At 39.6% G+C, this 26095-nt stretch overlaps 1 protein-coding gene across 6 annotated transcripts in view; it reads left to right on the top strand.

Moving 5' to 3' along the window:
* The window catches only part of LOC126293440 (CUGBP Elav-like family member 4), a 669441-nt gene that overhangs the window by 536123 nt on the left and 107223 nt on the right, over window positions 1-26095 (top strand). For 3 of the 6 annotated variants that reach the window (XM_049986670.1, XM_049986671.1, XM_049986668.1), the window contains 2 exons: window positions 15478-15570; window positions 22540-22680. In XM_049986670.1, the coding sequence (XP_049842627.1) occupies window positions 15478-15570; window positions 22540-22680 (234 nt within the window). The remainder of the gene's footprint in view (window positions 1-15477; window positions 15571-22539; window positions 22681-26095) is intronic. The other 3 variants (XM_049986672.1, XM_049986673.1, XM_049986669.1) reach the window with 1 other exon arrangement.

The raw sequence follows: 26095 nt of genomic DNA, 5'->3' as shown, positions 1-26095 counted from the left end.
AGAAAACTGACAAACTCTAACGTCATACATAGTACGCCTGAAAAATACCTTTCCCCATTTGTTTTTTAAATGGTGTAGTTGTAAGACATTACTTTCGTTGCGATGTCAGAGACAGAAATTATAGTTCTGTGATATACGTGCAAGTTTGTGTAAGTATTTGTGGCCTGTTGTTGCAACTCTAAGAACTGATGCGAGAGAGGGGGGGGGGGGGGGGGGAGGAAGGGGAGAGAGAGAGAGAGAGAGAGAGAGAGAGAGAGAGAGAGGGAGAGAGAGAGAGAGAGGATGCTTTCGATTTGATTCGCAACCCAAATGGCATGACTTGTTGCCATTCTTTTCACTGAATGTAAATGTTTCGATTATTTACAGCAGTGGTAGTCAAGCTGTTTCCTACTGCCCGCTAGTGAGTATTCCAGCTTTCATTGTGGGCAGTAGGCGCTTAAAGATGGTTTCATTAGATTTTCATAAAATTTTGACATAAAGTATTTGCTAAGTATTTATTATTACATGCTTTAACTTGCTGCAACTCTGTTTTACAAATTTCACTACGTAAAGGTACTTCTCTGCTTTATAAATCACCATTACTTTGGAACTGGTGGTCAGTTAGAAAACTTAAACTACTAACAAAGATACAAAAGTGGATGGTAAAAAAGGTTGACTACCCTTGATTTAGAGTAATGGCGTCCATTAGTAATGGTTTTTTTTATCGGTTCTGAATAAAATCCTAACTGTACACCTTCACCTTTCGTTTGTAATGTCATCTCTTTCCCCATACATTCTCATACGACCCTTCTCCTCCTCTCGACATATCAGGATAAAAATTAGAATTTTGGCGGAGACGTTAAAATCTAATCAGTCAGCTGCACTACTTAACCCGTCCTTCTCACATCCCCTGACGATAAATTCTAATCATCTCCCTCGGCTATTAGCATCCGATCATAGAAGGTTCCAGCTTCAAATCTCATCAGTGGTATTTTGTTATTTTCGAAATTTCCGGCAATAGTCCAACTATCCAAAGCGCATTTCGGACACTTCAACATGCGTTCCACTACTTCTACCTACTGGGATTATCGTTTTGGATATTCGCGGTTCAGGACCTTGTGGGGGCAATGCTTACTGAAAGTATACCATGCAGGCACGAGGTAGTCTAGAGTGTGACGGACGCCACAAGTGAAAGTAGGTCAAAGTACCGTTAGGGATTTATTCAGAATCGGCCGAAACCCACTACTTCCACATTATACGGTGTTGGTGTTTGAAAACTTACCCTTTGTGTATGAATCCAAGATTGTGAGCCAAACACTCTACAGTACGACATGGAAACATTCTCGCATACTATGCGACACTGGTCGGTGCCTGTGATTTCTGCATGCGTGTTGTCCATGGACCTCCGTTCGACTCTCAGTACCTGAAGTAATACTCACGAAGGCTGCAACGAATTACAAATGTCTCATAGCGCACAGTATTCTGTAATGATTGCATGATACATGTGGACGCACTTCTCTTTAGCATGAATGTTGATAGCTCTTGTACCTATCCATCCAATTTGATTTTTTTTTTTTTTCCGCCCAGGAGAGAAGATCATACAGCAGCACGATTGCCTGTGGCCTCAACCCTGCTAGTGCCACTGTGGGAAAATTTAAACGTTTACATGACAAAGTCTTCTGCACAATTCCTTCAGTCCGCACCCTATGACTATTTTTTGTTTTTTGTTTTTTTTTTTCTGTGAAAGAGCAGCTGCGAGGCCGATGCTCCGACGCTGTAGATCATCCAGAAAGCAGTGTGTCGCCGTCTTTAGGCAGCCGCGAGAAACTTAAAAATCGCAAGACACTCTTCTGATTTCAAGAACGATGGCGAAAAGGTGTGCAAAGAAATGGATACTACACTGAAAAGTCACAGAAACGCCTTTCTAGTAAGATATTGTACATGGTTTGTCGAAAACAACAGAAATTAACACTCATAAGAATGGGTCGCTGGCTTGGCGGGCTAATTTTAGGACCAGCAGATGTCCCCCTCGAAAATAATCTACTTTGGATTCTACACGAATTTCTTGTGAAGCTTATTTTTCGAGTTATTCTGGTTTGTCAACTTAAAATCTATACCCTGTATTATAATGGAATACATCATATTTGATGATCCAAAATTACATGCTCATATGATTAATTCAAACGTATTCAACGAGCTAGAAAATTAAGCTAGGAACGTAAGTCTTAAAATTGGAGAAACAAAAACTAAACTTCAGAAATCTCTCTACAACTTGGCGGAATAGATACTACTTCATATACTTACAAAACTTTACTTAGGATCGTGTTAAAGGTTTTACTGGATCGTTTTCATGCTTTCTATTTTCTTAATGTTGATTGTAATAATTGAAGTTGGATAGGATATGTTACGAAAGTTACAGGTTATTTTCGTAAGCCAGGGGCAGCATTCAAATAAACGGACTCGGTAAGTTCCCAAAACTACGTGAAAATTGCCCGATACAGCTGACTTAACAATATAGTTTTGAACCAAGGTGGTTCTTTTCTCTCCAGTTAGACACGATGTTGTGCAGCTGTTCAATCTGGGTTGCTAAATTCGTAACTGTATGACTGCCTGTTTCGTTGTGTTCCATTCCATAGAATTCGAAGTACAGAATTACTTTTCATTTTCCAACTGTTGCATGTAGGTCTACATATGAGCACACCTACTATGTTCTTCAGGGTTTATTACAATCGCTCTTCCGTTTAAAACTGTATGTAGTCTCACCGAGCTGTAACACGGAAGTGTCACTGCGGGCATTGCTGACGGATGTTGGCTATGTAGACTATGGCCACATTTGAGTTATCACTGGTGAAGGAGGAAAGAAGTGTGATAGTAATCTTCAACACGCACCATTTGCCGACGTTTTTGGATCAAACCTCTTCTGCAACTCGGTAAGGCGTAGAAGGAAACGATAGTGGAAGTTCATACCAGTCTTGACTGCGGGACTGCGTTGACAATGCCGACACACTAAGGAAAAGACAATTTCTCGTGAACAGTCTTAAAGGCAACCCAAGTTAAGCAGAGCGTCCCACGAGGAATGGCCAATACTCATGGATACGACAGGAATGAACATTCGAAGCAAAATAGCCTAGTAAACCTAGGCTGTAAAATGCATACCTTTAATAGCTATGAGCACTTCTTCGTCTTAGATACTGTGAAACAAATCTCTTCAAGTGTAAGCTCTTGAGTTTCCATATTCTGGTAGAAGATAGTATAGACCAAAAGAAGAAAAACTTGTTCAGTAAACGTGGGCTCTAAAATACATACCTAAGAGTTGCAAGTGCTTGCTCGGCATCAGAGATGTGTTTCACCGTATCACAGTACTCACAGCTCTTAAGGTGTGCATTTTAGAGCTCAAGAGGCTTCTAATGATATTTCCTTTTATATTCCTGAATATTGACCATGCCTCCTGAGACACCCTGTGCAGTGATTGGTGAAGTCGCAGTATTTTCCATCGTGCTCACCAATGCTAAATCTGCAGTTTAGTAGAACTGAAGAGACTTATTTCTAGAAACATTTGAGGATCCTGTAATGATTTGAAAGTCTGTACCCCAGATTTCAGGAGGGGCAAGTACCCTCTCTTGTTCGCCCTCCCCCCCCCCCCCCCCCCCCCATCCTCCCTTGCGGACGCTATGCTCCATAACACGTGAGCCTGCACCTGAACTGTTCTTGTCGTCAGATCTGCTATAGACCGTCATCTAACCTGCTTTATAAAGCGGGCAAACCTGTGATCGTCATGTTCAGTGGACGTCACACACCTTGTGGCCTCTTCGTGGTTTCCCCACCCTTCCACAGATGCTTCTGACAGCACTGTTTCCGAGATGCTCGTTCCCTGGTGCTGCGCCATACTGATCTGACCTCTGTCAGAGTCGCTTATTTCAGACTACCCCCCCCTTTTGCGGCCCTCACCTTCGCTAGAATGATCATCCGTTCGTTTCTGCTCTTCTTATCGCGTCAGGTACCTGCAACGTGATTGGGTGGCATTCAGTGTCAATATGCTCATCGCGATATTCCTTCGTGTCAAAATCCCATTTTTGTACATAAACGTGTTTAGCGATTCTTTTACATCTGCGCGACTGATGGGTTAGAATCGACCGTTACGTTCAGAGCCAGGCCGAAACAACCTTTGAGTGACACAGCAGTTGTGCTGCGAATCAATTCTGTTGTTCTTTTGAATGGCACTACCTTCCATCTAAGGCATCAACGATGAAGAGAAAAGTAGTCTGATGCCAATCCACCCTCACTAACGCCCCTTTTTTTTTTTCAAAGCGTTCTCTATAGAAAATAAACCAGTGTCTAGTTAAATAGATTTACATTTTATCTCAAAAATCCAATATGCGGAGGTCCTTAAGGTTGTAGAACAAGTCATAGAACAAGAATACATAATACATATTAACAAAGAAAAATCATATACTAATTTTCCTTCTACAGATAGTAAGCGAAATGGTGCTCATGGGTATGGAGCACGTCAAAAATTCTGAAACGTATTATCATTTAATATATACTACCAAAACTTGACACAAACATATAAACGTATATACACTGAAGTGCATTAGATAATTCTTAGGCTCTTGTAGCTGTGCATAATCAAACAGAAAACAGTTAATACCACTTATTTACCATAACCACATTACTGCATACAAGATGTACGGAAGTCACATTTTACATAACTCACTTTGTTTCATGCTATTAACAAAATATCCATCAACTGTTTCTCGTAAGAAATTCGCCAGTGGAATAGGAAGAGTTGGTTACCAAGAAAGGCTTACGCTCATCTTAAACTCAACTTTTTAGTAGCTATTTATGGCTGCTGGCAAGTTATTTAAAATGGGTATTCCTGAACAATGGACCATTTTTTGGACCAAAGTAAGGTACTCTGAATATTTCTGTAAATTATTATTATTTCGATACCTATTTCAAGAATTAGACTGCTGGTCTGAGGAAGATATGTATTATTTATCTCAAATTTCATTAAACAACAAATATATTCAGAAACAGGAGACAGTGTCTTCAGTTCCTTGGACAGACCTCTATTGGAAACTTTTGAGTTCAAACCACACAATTCGTATTACGCATTATTAGACTATGGAGATTATCTTGGTTTGATAACTTACCCTATAAACTGATCTCATATGGTATTACGGAATGAAACTAAGCAGGATATACTAGCTGTTTTACTTTTACAGTATGACAGTTATTGAACTACTGTAAAAAAACTTAAATTAGTTACAACTAGAGAGTGCACACACTTTATTCAACATGTAAACGTCACTACAGACATTCGGATTTAGGTTATGACATGTTCGATATGCCTGCCATCATTGGTGACGATGTGGCGCAGACGAATAGCGAAATCCAACATGACCACCTGGAGTGTCGGAACATCGTTACTGTCAATGACCACATCAATGCCTGTTTACAGCTCAGCAATGTACATCTTGTCTTTAATATAGCCCCACAAAAAAGACTCGCATGTGTTCAGATGTGGAGGATACGGGGGCCAATCGAGGTCCATGCCAATGGCTTCTGGTTACACCAGAGCTAGAATGCAGTCTCCAAAGTGCTCATCCAGGACACAAAACTCTCTCCTGCTTCGATGGGATCGAGGTCCGTCTTGCATGAACCACATCTTGTCGAAATCAGGGCCGCTTTGGATAATGAGGATGAAATCATCTTCCAAAACCTTCACATACAGTTCTGTTGTCACCATGCCATCAAGGAATATCGCACCGATTATTCTGCGACTGGACATTGCACGCCACATGGTCATCCATTGACTGCGAAGGGGCTTCTCGATCGCGAAATGCGGATTCCCAATCCCCCAAATGCGCCAATTTTGCTTACTGACGAAATCATCCAAATGAAAGTGGACTTGTCGCTAAACCATACCACATTCACATCAAAGCCCTGTTCGTCAATTCTGTGGAGAACAGTGTTGGCGAAACACAACCGCTGTTCCATGGTCCCGGGGCTTAATGGCTGATGGGTTCGAATTTTGTATGGAAAGAGACGCTGGTCTTCAACAACAATTTATTGCAGTGTCTCCCGACTGATTCTCACCTGTTGTGCACCTCGTCTGATCGATTTCCTGGAGCTGGTTTGAAACACAGCGCGTGGCTTCTCGATGTTCTTAGGTGTGTTTGCCTTTTTTGGACGACCGACATTGTCACAGACACTACCTGTACTCTCAAACTTGCGAATCAGATTCTTGATTGTTAGCACAATTGGACCGATTGTTTTAAGCTTGAACACGGTCGCAAACGTCAGTTGAGCCGCAGTTGGGCTGTTATTGCTCGCACAGTAGTCCTTCACAAGCGCTATACGCTCAGGCACGCTGTACCATGACTTTTTCACGTGCAAATGGCCGACAACAAAAAGATAATCAAACATTCTGTGCAAGAAAAACATGTTGTCTAAAGCTTAGCTGCAAAGAAAGTTCGTACAACAAGGTATCGAGTTTTTTGTTATGTACAATGACGACACGCTTTGATTCATGTCGATTCTTTTCTTGAAATACGGACGAATACTGTTTTCATTATTATTGTTTGTAATTATAATTATTACTGTTTTTATCATCATTATTCTTGGTATCACTGCGGCGATTGTGGATCATTCGACTGTGTGGTGATTTGCTTTTTGTGCATCGTGAAATTTTATTAGACGGTTCAGTTTTTCATTTACTTTGATGTATTGTTGATGTAGAAACCAAGCATAGCAGTCCAGTATTTAGTATTTACAATGTGTGTTCTACACCTTCACCAGACACATCATAAATAGTGTAATTGTGGAACGTGCCTTTTTTTTACACTTCTTTCTACATCTGCATCTACATTCTGCACTGTGAAGTACATGGCAGAGCGTACGTCCCATTGTACGAGTTATTAGGGTTCCTTCCAGATCCATTCACGTATGAAGAGCGGGAAGAATGATTATTTAGACCCACCTGCGCGTGCCGTAGTTAATCTAATCTTGCCCTCGCGATCCCTTCGGAAACAATATACAGAGGGTTATAGAATACCGTTATTTCTAGAGTCACCGTTTAAGGCTAGGTCTTGATACTTTCTAAGTAGGCTTCCTCTGGGTTAGTTAATGCCTATCTTCAAGAGTCTGCCAGTTCAGTTTCCTCAGCCCGTCTGTGACACTGTACCATTGGCCGCACAAACTTGTGACGACTAGTGCTGCCCTTGTCCGTATACGTTAGATATCCTCTGTTAGTCCTAACCCCACACACTGGAGCAATATTCGAGAATGTGTGGCCCGAATGATTTGCAAGCAATCTCCTTTATAGTCTGATTACACTTCCCCAGTATTCTACTAACAAAACGAAGTCCACCTCCTGCTTTACCCATAACAGAGCCTATGTGATTATTGTATTTCATACCCGTACAAAGTGTTACACCGAGGTATTTATATGAGTTTACCGATTCCAACGGTGTCTACATCTACATCTACATGACTACTCCGCAATTCACACTTAAGTGCTTGGCAGAGGGTTCATCGAACCACAATCATACTATCTCTCTACTATTCCACTCCCGAACAGCGAGCGGGAAAAACGAACACCTAAACCTTTCTGTTCGAGCTCTGATTTCTCTTATTTTATTTTGATGATCATTCCTACCTATGTAGGTTGGGCTCAACAAAATATTTTCGCATTCGGAAGAGAAAGTTGGTGACTGAAATTTCGTATAAAGGTCTCGCCGCGACGAAAAACGTCTATGCTTTAATGACTCCGTATTATAGTCATAGGGTAATAAATATTTTTCGTTTTGTGAAGTGGACGAGCTTACGTTTCTGAACATTTAAAGCAAGTTGCCAGTCTTTGCACTACTTTAAAATCTTATCAATATCTGAATATTTACACAGCTTCTATCAGACAGCACTTCATGACTGATAACTGCATCATCTGAGAAAAGTCAAGATGATCAATATAAAACATGAATAACAAGGATGCCAACACACTTTCATGGGACACATTCGAAGTTACATCTACATCTGTCAATGATTCTCCACCCAAGATAACATGCTGCGTCGTCCCTACCAAAATATCCTCAGTCCGGTCGCAAATTTGACTTGACACCCCATAAGATCGTACTTTTGATAATAAGCATATGTATGGTACTGAGGCAAAAGCTTTTCGTAAATAGCGAAATTCTGCATCTACCTGACTGCCTTAATCCAAGGCCTTCAGTACGTCATGTGAAAAAAGTGCAAATAGGGTTTCTCATGAACGATGTTTTCGTAATCCATGCTGGGTGGCATTGGAGGAGGTCTTTCTGTACAATAAATCGATTTCAACATATCGGACATCAGTTTTGTAGATCACTTCTGCTACTCTTCTTGTACACGGGTGTAATCTATGCTTTCTTCCAACTACTGGGCACAGTTTTTTGTTCGAGGAATCTATGATAGGTTCGATGCAAATTCAATATAGAACCAGATAGGGACTCCATTGGGTCATGGACCTCTGTTAAATTTTAACGATTTTACCTGTTCCTCAACACCACAGACACTAATATCTATTCCAGTGGTACGAGAATTAAAATGGGGCAATGCTCCTGAGTTTTCTTTTGTAATGGAACATTTCAAAACATAGAGAAGCATTTTGTCCTTTTCCTTTGCCACACTCAATTTCTGTTCCTGTCTTATTTGCAAGTGACCGGATTCTAACTTTGGTGCCGCTACCAGTCCTTACATACTACCAGATTTTTTGTTTTGTTTATGTGAAATATCATTGAAGATGTTCTGTTACGGTAGTCACTGAAAGCTTCACACATTGCTCTCTTGACAGCTAAACGCATTACACTTACTGTCTCTGTATCTATAGTCCTGTGTTTTGAGCTACACCTAGTACGCAACAGTCTCTGTTTTTTTAGAACTTTATTTACAGTGACGCACTCGCACTTACTAAACAAACCAATGATGAAACGCGCAGCTCGTCTTTGGAATATCTCATCTGTTCTATTAATCCTATGCGACGAGTGCATAGAATGATGAGCGCATTCGAGTATGGGTCAAACGAGTGTTTCATAAGCTATCTCTTTTGCGGGTGAATTACATTTCCTAGGGATTCTTCCAATTAATTTGAGCTTGGCATCTGCTTTTATTAGTCTTAGGCAAAGCAGCTGAACCGATCTTAATTAAAGCAGGTATCAAGCTGAAATCCATAGAAGAATCCCAAGGAAATGTAATACACGCACAAAACAGATAGTTTGCAAAACACTCGTTCGACCCATTCTTGAATATGCTTGTCATTGTATAGCTCCAGATGGATATTTTAAGATGTTGCATTGTTTCGAGTAATTTAGCTCTAGTAATCGAACTTATTTATGCACAATAGGTCACATTTATTTTTGCTGAGAATCAACTGCCAGTCACTAAATCAAATGTCAATTCTATTTAGGATTACCTTCATTTTGCTACAGTTTTACTTTAATGTATACAACGGTATCATATTTCTACTGGTACAGTTTATTTCGATGTTATAAGTGTGACGCAGAAGCACGAAATGCAGTGTGTATATTGTCACCATTACTGTGACGACTCGGTTCTGGTGGTTTAGTCGTATAGCATGTATCTATGAGGGACAGTCAAATGTAAACCGAACAGTCAACACAAGGGGACCATGGAATGGTTCCTTTCAAAATAAATCACCAAATGTGTTAAGACATTCATCCCACTGGCCGATGGTGCGGTCAATTCCTGTTTCATAGAATGCTGTCGCCTGCTGATAAATTCACAACCGCATCCACTCTTGCACTTCATCGTCTGACTTAAACCGACGTCCATGCATGTTTTTCTTCGACCCGCCAAAGAAGTTGCACTGTTTCCAATAACATCGCTGAAATATAGCCTGTGTCCGGTTGGCATTGTGGAGCTGGGCATTATCATGACGCAGGATGATTCTGTCTGACGGGTTTCTGCCAACCCTAAGGCAATCGGCTGAGCCAACAGTGGAAATATCCAAAATCTCCCCCGCCAAAGAAATCCAAAGTTGTTCACACAAGTTCCAGTAATGTCATGACGATCTTCGTCTTCGACTGCATTGGCACTCTGCTTATCCATTCCCTTGACTGTGGAACCACAATCAATGCACAGTGCTGTGTTTGCAGAAACTGCAATGCACCGTGAAATTAAAACTCCCAGGAACGCTGTCGGTAGAAATCATCCAGTTGCACGATAACACCCGCCCCTACACTGCCAATCGCACGAAGGCTAAGCAGCTATTTGGTTGAGAAACACTGCAACATCCTCTGTACAGCCCGGATCTTTCGTCATGTGATTTTCACATATTTGACCACCTGAAGAAAGACATGCATGGACATTGGTTTTCAACAGACGATGGAGTGCCTGAGTGGGCGCAGATGCGGATCCTTCTGCAGGCGATCGTGTTCTACGAAACAGGAATTCGTCTCATCTCCCAGTGGGAAATGAAATCGGCAGCCGTATTGCAAGTCCTTTTTTAGTTGACGCCACTTCGGCGACTTGCGAGTCAATGATGATGAAATGACGATGAAGAACACACAACACCCAGCCATCACGAGGCACAGAAAATCCCTGAACCCGCCGGGAATCGAACCTGGGACCCTGTGCGCGGGAAGCGATAAATGTGGTGACTGCTTTTGAATGGGACTATTCCACAGTCCCGTTGTTGCAGGTGTTAGGTTTTCATTTGACTACCCCTTATACATATCGAGATATTGGGAGGTCGCGTTATTGAATACTAGTCGGACAGCGGAAATTTCCAGCTGCAAACGTCATACAATGAGCGTTCAAGTTACAGGAGGACAACACCTGTCAATAAGGGCCTCTGTAAACGATCAACGTGTTTCTCAAATTCGCCGTTTCCTACCCACAGATTTGTCAAATAAGAGCGCAGGCGAACCAACAAAGTTTGTCAAATGTAATCTCACTACTGAAGCAGCTGTTGCTTTTGTATCCCGCCTGGAAGGCGGCGTTCGGGATGCTCCTGTAATTTAGAGGGTAGGCCAACTCTCGGTACTGCAATTAAAGTAAAAAGTGGTTTTACTATATCATAACAAAATAATAACGCGAATATATAACTTTGCACTGAGGAGCACGTAGGTGCGTAGCCGGATGTATCACAGCTAACACAGGTAAAATCTGTAGTGGCTCGCCTACTATGAAATAGAAACAACGATGCTTGGTCGTCTACTCGTGATCAAAATAGGCTGAATCTGGAGCAGCGCTCGTAGAGCTGCACAGCGCCGGCTAGAGGGCGCTGTGGTCGGCGAAAATCTTCCGCACTCGATACCACAGTTGCCTTGTCCATACCGTGTCGTTGACTATTTTGACACCAGTGGGAATGGCTACAAAGTGTTTCTTCCATTGGCTTTTTAGCTTTTTGCATAAAGAAGAAAAAGAAAACAAGGCGCTGGTCCAGCGAATGGCTAATTTTGAGATAAAAATACGCATGAAAATCTAATGAAAGTTCATTTAAATACAACAAACTGGGAACATGTATCTCGTCTGTGGAAGAACTGGAGAGCTTCAATTATTTTATTTTACTGCATATCTGTTTGTATGTTATGCACAGAACATTAATTTTCTTCTTAACGTCTTACTGCATAGTACACTCTAAGACAAAAAACGGCACACCACGAAGGAATTATCGGAATGGAACAGAAATCGGTAGATGTGTTGTACATGTACAAACAAATAAATTATTACAATTTCAGAAAATTTACATGATTTATTGGAGAGAAAGAGCTTCACAAATTGAGCGAGTCAACAACATAGTGGTCCACCACTGACACTTATGCAAACAGTTATTCGTCTTGGCATTGATCGATAGAATTCTTGGATATCTTCCTGAAGGATATCGTGGCAAATTCTGTGTAATTGGAGCGTTAGATCATCCATAATGCCCCAAACGTTTCCACTGGGGTAAGCTCCAGCAGCCAAGGTAGGATTTGGCAAGCACAGAGACAAGCAGAAGAAACTCTCGTCGTGTGTGGGCAACCATGAACGTCAAGGATGACTTGCCTCGAAAGGAACAAAATTGGGCATAGAATATCGTCGCTGTACCACTATGTTGTACGTGCATCGCGGATGACAACTAAATGGGTCCTGCTATAAAAAGAAATGGCACTCAGATCACCACTTCTGGTTGTCAGGCCATATAGGAGGTGACAGTCAACTTGGTATCCCACTGCTGTCCGGGGCGTCTCTGTACATGTCTCTGGTCTGCAATCTCATTGACTGGAGTAGAACTGCATTCAGTGATGAAACCCAACGATCAGCGAAGCGCGTTTACAAAATAACTGCGCAGATGGTGCGGCAAGGAAAAGGACAACAGCAGTGGTTTGGGACTCCGTCGTGAACAGCCACTGCGCAGTAAATGATCTGCAGTCAAGACCTGAAGTCTATGCATAAACACTTTGGAGGGTTGAAAAAAAAATGGAAAAACAGCGAGAAATACAGTCTTAAAACTAAAAGCAGATCTAGCCTAGTCTACATGTGGTGCTGTTACATTTGGCCACAAATGGCATCTCTGTTATGTCCTCAATGTGTTGAAACTGTCAGTCACGATTAGAACAGTATCCTGTGTAGTAGTCAATGCATTACGTTGGAGAGAGCTCCATAAGAATGGATTGCAGGGCAAGCTCGAATTCCAAAACCAGTCATTACAGATGCAGATGCCCACACCAGGGAAACACGGTGCCGAAGCCATAAAACCTAGACTATGGAGCAATGGAGTAAAGTCATTAGGTCAGATGAGTCTTCTTGCAAACTGTTTCCAACTTCTGGCCGAGTTTACGTCCTAGTGAAGAGTGGACAGGGTTCGGGAGTTCAGTGATTTTGGCAGCCATATCGTGGTATTCCATGGGGCCAATGGGTAGTCTGCAAGGTCACTTTGCTGCCAAGGATTATATGACTAGTCTGGCTGATCAGGTCCACTCCGTTGTATAATGTTTGATTCCGAATGGTAACACTGTGTTCCAAAACTACAGGGACCCTGCACACACAGCTCGCATCGTCCAGGAATGCTTTTGTGAGCACAAAGGCGAGATGTTGCATCCCCCATCGTTATCATAGTCACCAGATCTCAATTTTATTGAGCCTTTGTGGTCTACTTTAGAGACACTGTGCGTGATTGCTATCGACCTCCATCATCATTGCATGAATTTGCCACTATTTTGCAGGAGGAACGGTATAAGAGGCCCTTGAAAAGCTTAAAGAACCAGTACTTAGCCACTCTGAAGTGACTGGAACTTGTTTCGAATGCCAAAAGATTTTCTGCGCCATATTAAGCATGGTAGGTAACATGTTATGGTTTTGGTGTTTCCACATTTTTATCCAAGTACTGTACAAATAAAATATTTTCCTCCTCCTTCAGCGTCTTTCCTGAAGATTTAAGATGTACTTGTGGCTTCGTTCGCCCTACATCTTTATTCTTTTTATTGTGCGACTGGAATAGTTAGAGGTTCCTGCAGTCCTCTCAACACCTTATTTGCCTCTCCAAAACCAAAAATTTGTTGGAAATGCCTATGATTACATATGGCTGATTACAAAGAACTTCCCCAGACCTAAGATGTGCAAAGACTGCAGTACTATGCTATGTAATAAAGAGGTAGCTACAAGAATTCTCAAAGTATGCAACTCGTAAATCCAGTCACATTCGAACCTAAACATTTTATGAGTCAATATAAAGCTTCCAGGTTTCCAGCTGAGAGAGGCAGTATGTTTCAGTGAGTGTCAGTACTATCACACTATACCACTTCGCCACAAAATGATGGGAATGGCACTCTTCGAAATGTCGCCATGTTGACAAAGTCACTCAGCTCAAAACCCGAGAGTTTTATATTAGTTCAACCCGCCAAGAAAGACGACAAGAATGTGGGATGGAAAGTCTTCGACCAATGTAGAAGTATCTTCAGGTGTGCCCAGAAATGTGTGTTGGGGCCCTTATTATTGATGTTGTATATGGATGATCTTGCAGACAATATTAACAGTAACCTACGACGTTTTGCAGATGATGCAGTCATTTATAATGAAGTAATCCTGAAAGAAACTGCACTGGTATTCACTCAGATCTTGATAAGGTTTCAGAATGGTACAAAGAGTGATAACTCCTTTTAACCTTTAGAAGTGTAAAGCTGCACAAACAAAAAAGTGCAGTTTTGCATGGCTACAACATGAATGAATCAGAACTGGAATTGGTCAACTCATGTGTAACAATGTTGAGAAATATCAGTCACCTAGGCTCAGTCACAGGTAAAGCAGGTGGCGATTTAGGTTCTTTGATACAAAAGAGATTGCTTACAAACTACTTGTTCGATACAGCCTAAAATATTACATAATTGTGTGGGACCATACAGAGTAGGACTAACAGCAGATACTGAATGGCTACAATTTAAAAAAAAAGAGCAGCACAAATGGTCAGGAGTGTTTGACCCATGGAAGAGCATTACAAAGAGATGCTGAAGAAACTGAACTGGTAGGCACTTGAAGTTATCCCAACAAAGCCTACTTACAAAGTTTCAAGACCTGGCTTTAACTAAGGACTCTCGTAATATGCACTATCTCCTATGTAGTGCCCCGATAGGGATCACAAAGACAAGATTAGACTAATTACAGAACTCACAGAGCCATTTAAGCAATTGTTCTTCCTGCACTCCATACGTGAATGGACTAGCAAGGGTTACATTGGGAAGTACCATCTGGCATGCAGTCACAATGGTTTGCAGAGCATGGACATAGTTGCAAAAAGACAGTGACATCATATTCTCCTGAATGAATTTTCCCTCTGCAGTGGAGTGTGCACTGATATGAAACTTCTTGGCAGGTTAAAACTGAGTGCCAGACCAGTACTTGAGCCCAGGTCCTTTTCCTTTGTAGACAAGTGCTCCACCAACTGAGCTAACTGGGCATCACTTGTGATCAGTCCTCACAGCTCTACGTCCACCAGTACCTCATCTCCTATCTTCCAAACTTCACAGAAGTTCTCTTGTGAAACTTGCAGCACTAGCAACTTCTGGTAGAAAGGATATTACAGAGATGTGGGTAAGCCACAACTGGGTGATTATTTTCAGAATAAATGTTCACACTACAGTGGAGTGTGCACTGATATGAAACTTCCTCCCACATTAAATCTGTGTGCTGGACTGGAATTAAGACCCAAGACCTTTTCTTTTCACGAGCAGATGCTCTACCCAAGCACAAGCACGAGTCTTGACCTGTCCTCATGGCTTTACTTCTGCCAGTATCCTGCCCACAAAAGGATAAGGGTCCCAGGTTCAAGTCCCACTCTGGCACACAATTTTAATTCGCTGGGACGTTTTGAGTTTTTATGTTGTGAGTCAATTATTTCTAAGCCCCCTTTACAGTCAGTACCAGTGTCTGGTAGGGTTTATAGATGTTATGGATGTGACCTGCACGAGAGGTGTGGTGTGGTGTGGTATGTGTTGCATGCGGCATGTGTTGTGTGGCTTGCAGCACAGGGCCTGGTGAACGGTGAGGCGGCAGCCCTGCAGCATGCGGCAGCAGCCGCAGCCGGATACCCGGGTATGCAGCCCTACCCCGGTGTCGGTGAGTACCTCAACCTCTACCAACACCAACCTGCCACTACTCCTGCTGTAGCGCATGCCCTGCTGACACAGCTATTCTGCTCATACTTCAAATACCGTGACAGTTTACTGAAAGCAACACTAACCCTCATACAAATGTACAGCCTCACAGCATCGATTTAGTAAAATCTTCATTTGGCATATCATGTGGTTCAAATAAAATAGGTACTGCCCAGTCACTCTCAAGTGGGCACTACCAACTAGAGCAATGCATAAGTGTGGCAAAGCTGCAAGTGCAGGACTCGTTTCCAACCTCTCCCATTCTATGCACCTACACTTCAGGTGACCAGCAGTTCTGTGACTAACCTTCACGAAGGCGAGCATTCGCCAAGTGCAAGAAAGTGCACACATCATCATACAATGCAGCTAAGGAAACATGGATACTAGCTATGTCATGACGCAGCATGAGCAAGAAGTGAAAGAACTGGTAAGTGACACGAATATCCTAAACAGATGGGGATCAAACCTAGTATCTAAAGATTTGCTGTCTGGCACTTGCCCACAGAGCCAATGCAGATGGCATACTGGCAATAAATACATTACTGTATTAAAACAACAAAATCAGTGTGGAATTCCGAAATGCATCTTGGCAGAATCTTTAAAAAAGCCCAATTGCTAGATTCCTTTGAGTAAATTAAAAAATTGTTCTACTTCCCCAATACCAACCAAGATTTCCACAAGGCCTTCATTAGTACAAAGGCAAATGCCAGAACATAGTTCTACTTCCCCAATACTAACCAAGATTTCCACAAGGCCTTCCTTAGTTGAAAGGCAAATGCCAGAACAGGAAATTCCCAATTAGGAACCCTACATCTCAATCCTAGTACTGCACATTATTCTAGAATGTGGTAAGGACTCAAACAGCTCACCTTGTCCATTGGGTTATGCAGTTAATGTCATCAGCATGATGTAGCAGTGTTTCCACTTGAAATGTAACAAATGCCTTGACCAATGGCATACAAGGCATCATCCAGCTCCACAATAACTTCACTTCACAGTGAGGAAATTAAGCCAATTTTTGAAGAAGAGAGGACATTTGGTGTGACATCCCATTGACAATGCGTTCATTGGAAATGAACAGAAGTTCATATTGTGGAAAGATGGGGAAGGAAATTAATGGTGTTTCTATCAGAGCAACCATTCTGAAATATGCCTTAGATGAAGTACAGAAATAACAGAGACTCAGAATCTAGATGGCCACAGGGGAGTTGAAATGCCATCCTCTAAAATATGAGTCCAGAGTGTTAACCATTGCACGACCTCTTTCAGTCAGTTCATGAAGAGAGACATTACTAAGTCAGTCTTGAGGTCTGCATAAAACACCCAAAAATCTCTGAAGGATCACAAGAAGTTTTTGCATCTACATCATCCCACAAATCAGCAATAACAGATCACATTTAAGAAAAAGGACATCGTCTTTTATTTGACAATATTCTGGTTGTCAAATATCACAATTGGCTATGCAGCTATATATGAGCATTATGATGTCATACAACTAATTCCCTCTAAAATACTTCCAGTTTGGAACATCTTTAACCCACTCCCAGATCATAATAATTTTATGCGGTACAACAAAATTTTAAAAAAGGTACCTGCATAATGAGCCATATCTCACACAGTCTGTCCTACCCAACAATAGGGAATGTAATTACAAAAAATGAAAGCCCATTTAGTATTTGAGTGAAAACTAGTGATGTCTGTACAATCTGCAGCAGTTTGATGACAGAAAGAATTTTATTAAAGCAATAGGACTTGATAACATCATAAGTTAAAACTGTATGGCTGACTATGACCTAAACATGCGTATCTCCTTCTACCACTTGAACAGGTAAAGCAGGTATAAGAGACTACTTTGAGGCCTTACGCTGCCACTGGTTCCTCATCCTTTGTTCCAACTCTCTACTAAATTGATCCTATAGGTTGTCTCTAAGTAGGCACTGAATTACGTTCCACCTGTGTACAGAACTGTTTTTATTTCAACTTGAATTAATAATTTTATTTTGTGAGGCACTGTACAATTCTGGTCATGAAACATGAAAATTGCCATGCTTAGTGAAAGACTCATCAGTCACCTAGAAATACAAGTGGTCATCAATAATACTAATGCAGCCCATAGAGTTTCCGTAACTTCAGCCTAAACAGAAGGTTGAATGGGTGCAGTGCAGTGAACCTTACCCTTATATTAAAAACAAAGATTCCAAGACTTACCAAGCAGGAAAGCGCCGGCAGACAGGCACATGAACAAAACACACAAACACACACACAAAATTACTAGCTTTCGCAACTGATGGTTGCTTCTTCAGGAAGGAGAGGGAAAGACGAAAGACGAAAGGATGTGGGTTTTAAGGGAGAGGGTAAGGAGTCATTCCAATCCCGGGAGCGGAAAGACTTCCCTTAGGGAAAAAAAAGGACAGGTGTACACTCGCACACACACACACATATCCATCCGCACATACGTGTCTGTGTATGTGCGGATGGATATGTGTGTGTTTGCGAGTGTATACCTGTCCTTTTTTTCCCCTAAGGGAAGTCTTTCCGCTCCCGGGATTGGAATGACTCCTTACCCTCTCCCTTAAAACCCACATCCTTTCGTCTTTCGTCTTTCCCTCTCCTTCCTGAAGAAGCAACCATCGGTTGCGAAAGCTAGTAATTCTGTGTGTGTGTTTGTGTGTTTTGTTCATGTGCCTGTCTGCCGGCGCTTTCCCGCTTGGTAAGTCTTGGAATCTTTGTTTTTAATATATTTTTCCCATGTGGAAGTTTCTTTCTATTTTATGAACCTTCCCCTTAGTATTATACACAACTGCCTGTTGCTGTACTTCTGTGTTACTGTATTTACATACGTACTCTCATCGAAGACTATGTACGTTTACACCACTGTCAATATAAAGTAACAAAATTCATGCTTCATCTAAACTATAAGAAGTTGTTTACATTGTTTAATGGTTCAACATTAATTTTCCTGTGCCATTGCTATCAAAATTAATGCCCTTATCTCAACATGTACACATCCATAAGTCATAAGCTAGTGTGTCTAGTTTGCAATACTCATTCATTCACAACAATGTGAGATGAACCACATTGTATTCCATACTCATTTGCACCACAGTTTGCCATCTATTCTGCATTTTCAGTGCAGATAAGTCTCGGACATCAAAGTTCACAGATGAGATGTGGACATTCACTGACTTGTCATTGTCATCCATTTGTCCATCTCTGTAGTTACATGACCACTGATGTGATCTCTCACGTTTTCTCAGTTTCACATTGACGGTGTGTTTTTTAAGGGTTAAGCTGAGACGTCTTCTTCATATGCTGTAAGTTGTGTTTTTATGTGTATTTGCTGACTGAACTCTAATCAGATTGTGAAATATTGTTGGTGTTGCACCAAAGAACGTAAGAGGCACTGGAAATTGAACATGGTGATAAATAGAAGTGCAACATCAAAAAGAGTTCACAATCTGGTTATACTCCAGGCAGCAGGAAAATGTAACACAACACAGCTCACCACACCTGAAGAAGATGGATGGGTCACTTAACAAAATATTATGCATCAGTTGGAATCGACAACTAGGCTGAACATCTGAAAGCAAGCCATTAATCACACTGTTGCATCTATGCTAACCTTCCCATATACTGGTTTATTTTAAACTGTCCTTCATCAAAGTTACATGTGTATGCAGCTTTCCTCATTCTCTGTACATGGAGCTCAAAAGATTTATTTATATCTTGGCATATAATACCTTTTGAAGCACATCACTTACTCTCTATGTGACCTCGTTAGACTCATTTCTAGACACAGGAATAGCTATTAAGTTCCATCTGAACAATAATTAATGGTTACATCTGTTTCCTATTGTTGCTTTGGTATTCATCATATAAATGAACTTTTAAACCAATAATGAGAAAATTGTTACTACTTTATAATCCATCAGACTCTTACTATAAAGTACACAGAAATAATATTTTTTTAAAACTTTAATGACAGCACTTATTTAAATATTCTGACTAAATATCATCTGGAATATTTATTTTAAAATACTGTAGTGTTCATTAGTTGCAGGCTTGGAAATTTCCAAGCCTTCCCTTGATAGGAAATGCTCTCCAGTGGCAGGAAGTATTCAGGATTCTACTATTTTGGTAAAAATAAAGATATTCCCATATTTGCTCACACTAATGAAAAAAGCAAGCAATACTATTTCTATTTTCAAGGCATCCATGAATGGTGGTCATGTAGCCACTCAAGCCCCTGTTTTCCAATTAAAGATAAGTAGTGCATTGGCACTAAAGTTGTGAAATAAAAATAAAATATTGCTGTAAAAAGTTTTTAAGCTCTGTGGGAATGTTGTCCAACAACAGCAACAAAACACACATAATTTACTAACACACTTTTAGTTCACTGTTTTCTTGGCATAGTTGAACATCAAAAACTGTTGAGCAATTTCAAGGATATGAGGTAGTTACACTTGTAGACAAAAGCTACAATATTCCCATAAACTAGTACCTTAATTTCCAAACATGAATTACGACAATAGCTGGTTATTCATGTATAATGGACAAACAAAAGCCAAAGTACCTTTACCGTTAGAGACTGCTGAAATGCTCGACTACTCACAAAAGTCCTTTACATTTATTCATTTAGAAGTTTCTTGTCCAATATAGTACGCGTTGTTTCTACAACAAAATCATCGCTATCCTTTGCAAGATAATACAAAATGTTTGATAATGGTAATCTTTTTGATTAAAATTGAGGACTGTTAAAGCCAAGAAAATAATTTTACTTCACATCATAAATTACAAAAAAATGCAGCCATATCTAATATGTTGATATAAATTAATATTTAGTCACACTGCTTTCCAGAGGCATATTGATCTGACATACAGATCTATTTCTCTCTCTATTTTTTTAAAGAAATTCATAACAAATTAAAATTTATTGGCAGAATCATACAGGATTGGAACATCCTAGTTTGAGAGAAAGTAGTGTATCACTGAATGTCTTTGTAGCATGCAAATGAAATAAATTTATTCATTGTTGACTGTATATATTTTGAAAATATACTAATATGAAAGAAACAATTAAAACACCAATGTACAGCATCATAACAAACTGTAATTAACAGAAAAATATCATGTTATACAATATGCTAATAGTATGAGAATTTCTTAAGAATGACAGTTTTCTGTGTTAGCTGTCTTGCCTTCCCTTGCTGTGTGATGCAGTTGTTGGCTTGCGGTATAAAGTTGCCTTCCTCTTAGCAATAGCCAGTGTTTAAATGTTTAATATGTGTGTTTTATAGATATACAGTTCATACTGGTGGTGAAAACTGTTTCACAGCTGTGAGAATGTTGTGTTTGCAACCTTATGAATGTATGTTTTGCTTCATATTTTGTTGTGTACTCTAGAAATATGATTTAGCTACCTGTCACATGAGTAAGCTTGTCAGTTTACTTTTATTTCAAAGCCCATAATTATTTCAACATATACAAACATAATATTAACAGATCTACAGCTATTTTCTGCCAATTACTGCAGTAAGATACAATCTTACACATGTGACAGATGGGAATCAGTAGTTCTATCTTGTTGTAATATTGTTGTTTGTTCTTTTGTTGATGGCTTCAACTAGTGCATGAGAAACAGAACTGCTGTTGTGTTGCTCTTCTCTATGTGTTAAATGAAGTTCACAGACGACAGAAATCTGCAAACATTCCTGTATCCTCACCTCAGGTAGAAAATGTGTTAACCTTCATTCACAAGATAGATACCCAAATATTTGAGTTCACTATATAGTACAAAAAGCTCTCATTTTGTTAGATATCATGTGTCAGTATCAAACCACAGTCCATTAAGTGATATCAGAGACAAAAGGTTTTCTGTTGGGCTCCTATAATGATAATGACCTTGAATATTTTGAGAATCAACCTTGCATTCTCCTTCTGATATAAAAGTTACAAAGACACAATATCTAATGTCCAGCCTTTGACCCTGGTATACATTTACTCTGGCTTTTTACAGAAATTTCTGTGATTTAACTGGAGCCAATTTTGCTTCAACACAGCATACTCTACATCAAAAGCTGATTTGTTTGTTTTTAAGCTAATAGTTAAGCAGGCCACTTTAAAGAGCACAAATGCAGTTGTCTTTTCCGACACACACACACACACACACACACACACACACACACTCTTCATTGAAATGTCACGGTAATCATTTCTAAAATATAAATAATGTACTGAAACAATTAAACATCTTTACTAAAGTTTTTGTGTACTGTTAACTAGTTCCAGCATGTGCTTCCCCCAATGTACTGTTCTTGAATACTGTATATTTGAAAACAAAAACGTGTTAGGATGGAAGACTGATGCTTTTGTATAAATTTGTTACCTATAAATGGTTCTGTTCAGGTAGCCAAAACTCACTGTCAATGTGAACAATTTTACCTAGTAATAAAACACCTCGAGAAGTCTCTACCAGCCTTAATCACTACCTGTTATTTAGTGGCATAATGCAGAGCTGTGACAACAAACAAATCATTGCCCTGACTTTATATATGTGTCGCATTCACAGCCCTGTGTCTTATTGCAGGCAAAATAATCTGTGAAGAAGGAGCTGCACCAACAGTTGATGCTGTGGAAGTTAAAGAATAAGGACTTACTGCTGCTTTATTGACTTTGTATAATTTAAGCATAAAGCAGAGTATATTGGCCATGCCAGAAAAAATTTACATTTCTAATATTTTGTTTCATTTAAGCATGAAAGTCTTGAGCCATATGAGACTGTTATCTTAGCTACACAGTACTTAGCTTCATGGAGTAAACTGTGTAACCAACAACAGATACACTGCTTGCTGTATCGTTTCTGATAGAAAATAGACAAATCCTCACTACCAGAGATGTATTCAGTTGCACATATGAATTTATTCTACTGCAGATGTCTTACGTAACCGAACGGACCCGGTGCTGCTGCAAGCAGGGCTGCCAACGTGCAGAGTGCAATTCCCCCTGCCTTGCTTGCCTCCAGGGCATCCAATTCTTGCTTCTCAGGAACATATAAATGATGCAACTTTTCCAGGTGTGATCATATTTATTAATGTGCTTCTGTTATGAAAATTAAGTTTTAAACATTCACCAAAGCTTAAATATTGCACAAATGCCCAAATCGTAGAAGGAAGATAAAGCTTTTATAATTTAGTTCCACGTCTGTGCAGCACTGATTGCTACACAAGTGAGAAATTGTAAACAAAATTTTGTTTGCTTCGTACTACTGCTCTGTGTACGTGCAGTTTCAAAAGCTGAGGTTATTGGCAAAAGTGAATTGAGATAGTAATAAAAGTTCAGTAATTAATATTTTGTCCCAAGCTAATTAATTATTGAACAGATAGATGCTGAAATTGAGACAAATATTATCTTTAAAGGTTGGTTTCTCTTAACTGTATTTTATGCATTATATTTATTTGATTTTTTACTGTAGCATGCAGATGAACACACAATTTAAACATTTTAGTGCAAGCAGTAGGTTTAAATAACACTTTAAAAAATGTACACAAAGAAATAACAGGAATGTCCCAAAAAATTAACTCTTTCAAAAATGTTTCTGGTGCATTTTCAGAATATTGGGGAAAATGGAAGACATATTTTCATTAAAATGTTTGTTCTACAGAATGTACTTCTCTAATCATGATTTTTTGGCCATTACGCTTTGACTGTCATTATTTTTTCATATAAATCTGACTATTTCTAAAACTAGTTTCCTGCATTATTGTTCACTGAAGCCATAATACTCTTCATATTAAATAGGTGGAAATAAGTTTTCAGTCTTCGTGTCAAGTGTTATCCATAACTCTAGTCTGATCTTTGCAAAAGAGAAGCTGGTATATTCTATTACAAGTATTTTGAAACTATCTGTGAGTGATTTCGTTACTGAAGTGACCAATATGCCCCTGTTTTCTTAGTAATGAAAAATGGCTAAAATTTGACAGTTTAACATCAAATCTGCAAAAGGATACAGTTATTATTGCAATAAGGAGTCTCTCAGATCCTGCCTCGAAAACATATTCCAGGGTCTGAGAGCAGGATATGCATCTGGCCAAGTTATCTTGTGACAGCAGTGTATCTAGTGGTTTCCAAGTCTGAACAACAGTTGTTGCCTCATTCTATAAGTAAGAGGTACAACAATTCTTCCAATAGGATTTAAAAGAAATATAAAGATAACAGGAAGAATGCACTTGAACCTTCTTACCATAGTCAAGCACTGGTATCTTCCTGACTGCCACCATTATCAAATTAACTATTCCTTGGTGCCACAATATAGCTTCTATGAACCTGACCTTTCTTTTAGTCAAGTTGGCCAAAAAAAGTTCTTTTCTCCCCAATTCAAATCAGGTCCTCCTCATTAATTATCAGATCTACCCAACCAATCTTCAGTGTTCTTTCATAGCTCCACTTTTCACAAGCTTTGTTTCTCTTCTTGTTTCTACTGTTTATCATCAACATTTCACTTTCACACGAGGCTATACTCATGACAAATACTTTCAGAAAAAGATATCCTAAGACATAAATTTATATTCAGTGTCAACATATTTCTTTTGAAAACTTTTCCTGCTTTGGGAAGTTTACATTTTATATTCTCTTTATGTTTTTTGTCACCAACTGTTTTGCTGCTCCAAAAGCAAGTCGCTGAATACTTTTATGTCTGATTTCCTAACATAATTCTCCCAGCATCACCTGACTAAATCTTACTACATTCCGTTACACTTGTTTTATGTGTGTTCAAGATGTTACTGATTCTGTTTAATTGATCTCCTAAGTCCTTAAACATCTCTGACAGAATTACTATGTTATCAGCAAACCCCAATTTTTTTATTTCTCCCTGCACTTTAATTCCTTTTCTAACTTACCCATTGTGTTTCCCTTGCTTGCTCAATGTCTAGATTGAAAAACACTGCAGACAGGTTACAGCCATCTATCCCTCCCATGTTGGTAACTGCTTCCATTTTGTCCCCTTCAATTTTTATAATTGCTGTCAGTTTCTGTACAAGTTGTAAATAGCCTTTCACTCTATGCATTTTATTTCTGCTACCTACAGAACTACGAACTGTGCATTCCACTCAAGACTGTTCAAAGCTTTTTTGTATAAATCTAAAAATGTTAAAATTTTGGTTTGCATTCCTTCAATCCATCTTCTGTGATAAGTCACGAAGTCTGTATTGCTTCGCACATGCCTACATTTCACTGGAAACCAAACTGGTATATCCCCCATCCCTTCAAAAGCTGGCATCTAACCATCAATCCATCCTCCTATAGATAATTCATGTCCCTATTTTACAGCTATGGTTAACATAACTGACACTTCAGTAATACCCACACCTGCCTTCTTTGATATAGGGATGATTGAAGTCTTCCTGAAGTCAGGCAATTTTTCATCTGTCTGATTTAACTTGCATATCTTGCAGACTGTTTCATCATGGTTGATTCTTTTAAGGATTTTAAGAATTATAAAAGAATGTAGTATACTCCAGGATATCTATTTAACATTATGTCTTAAAGCAATTTGTCAAATTGTTCTTGGAGTAACACAATACCCATTTCATAAAATCTCATATTCATCCACTTCCTCTTTGCTTTCCTCAACATTGTCATCAAGTGTCCTTCATTTACTATATAAAGTAATGGTATTTACTTAGAAATAAGGTCTGATGTACAAATTCTTTGGCTGTCCACCACACATAAAAATTTTCCTGTTTCCGGGAACAAGATCATGTATCTCAGCAGCATGAAACACTTCTCCAACCATTGATGAGTCGAGTCAATGCAGTGTCAGCATTCTATGTGTAATGTTCATGTATCTCTTGTGGCAATACTAGACTTGGAAACTGCCATCCAGCAAGAGACATTCAGTTTGCACTAGTCATGTTAGAGCATAATTGCATCAACAGATTTCTCATAATTCAGACAGAACAAAGATAAAACTAAGATAAAAAAAACTACTACTTTGCTGCACTAAGACACTAAACTCTGAGCTGGAAGGACAGTTCAAACTGCCCATCCAGATATAGATTTTCTATGGCTTCCCCCTATTGCTTATCACAAGATCTGGTGTGATCCATTTAAAAAAGGACACAATCAGTTTCTTATCCCATCCTTTCTCCAACTAAGCTCGCGCTCCACCTCTCTCGCCATTGATGGTATGTTAAATCCTAATTGTTCTCCAGTTCTGAAGACATTACTGCATGGATTTCAATGAAAATCCTCATCAGTATCCAGCAAACTGTATGGTTATTAGAATATTATTTCTTATGCTTGTCACAGTTTTTGCTGTTCCATTCACTATCTCTAATTAATAAGACTCTCAGTTTCATCAATGAAAATCCTCATCAGTGTCCAGCAAACTGTATGGTTCTTAGAATATTACTTCTTATGCTTGTCACAGTTTTTGCTGTTCCATTCACTATCTCTAATTAATAAGACTCTGTGTCATCAATGAAAAC

The sequence above is a fragment of the Schistocerca gregaria genome, chromosome 10, assembly GCF_023897955.1.
Source record: "Schistocerca gregaria isolate iqSchGreg1 chromosome 10, iqSchGreg1.2, whole genome shotgun sequence".
NCBI lineage: Eukaryota > Metazoa > Arthropoda > Insecta > Orthoptera > Acrididae > Schistocerca > Schistocerca gregaria.
The sequence above is the reverse complement of the archived record's forward strand: the minus strand, read 5'-3'. Positions and strand labels throughout refer to the sequence as shown.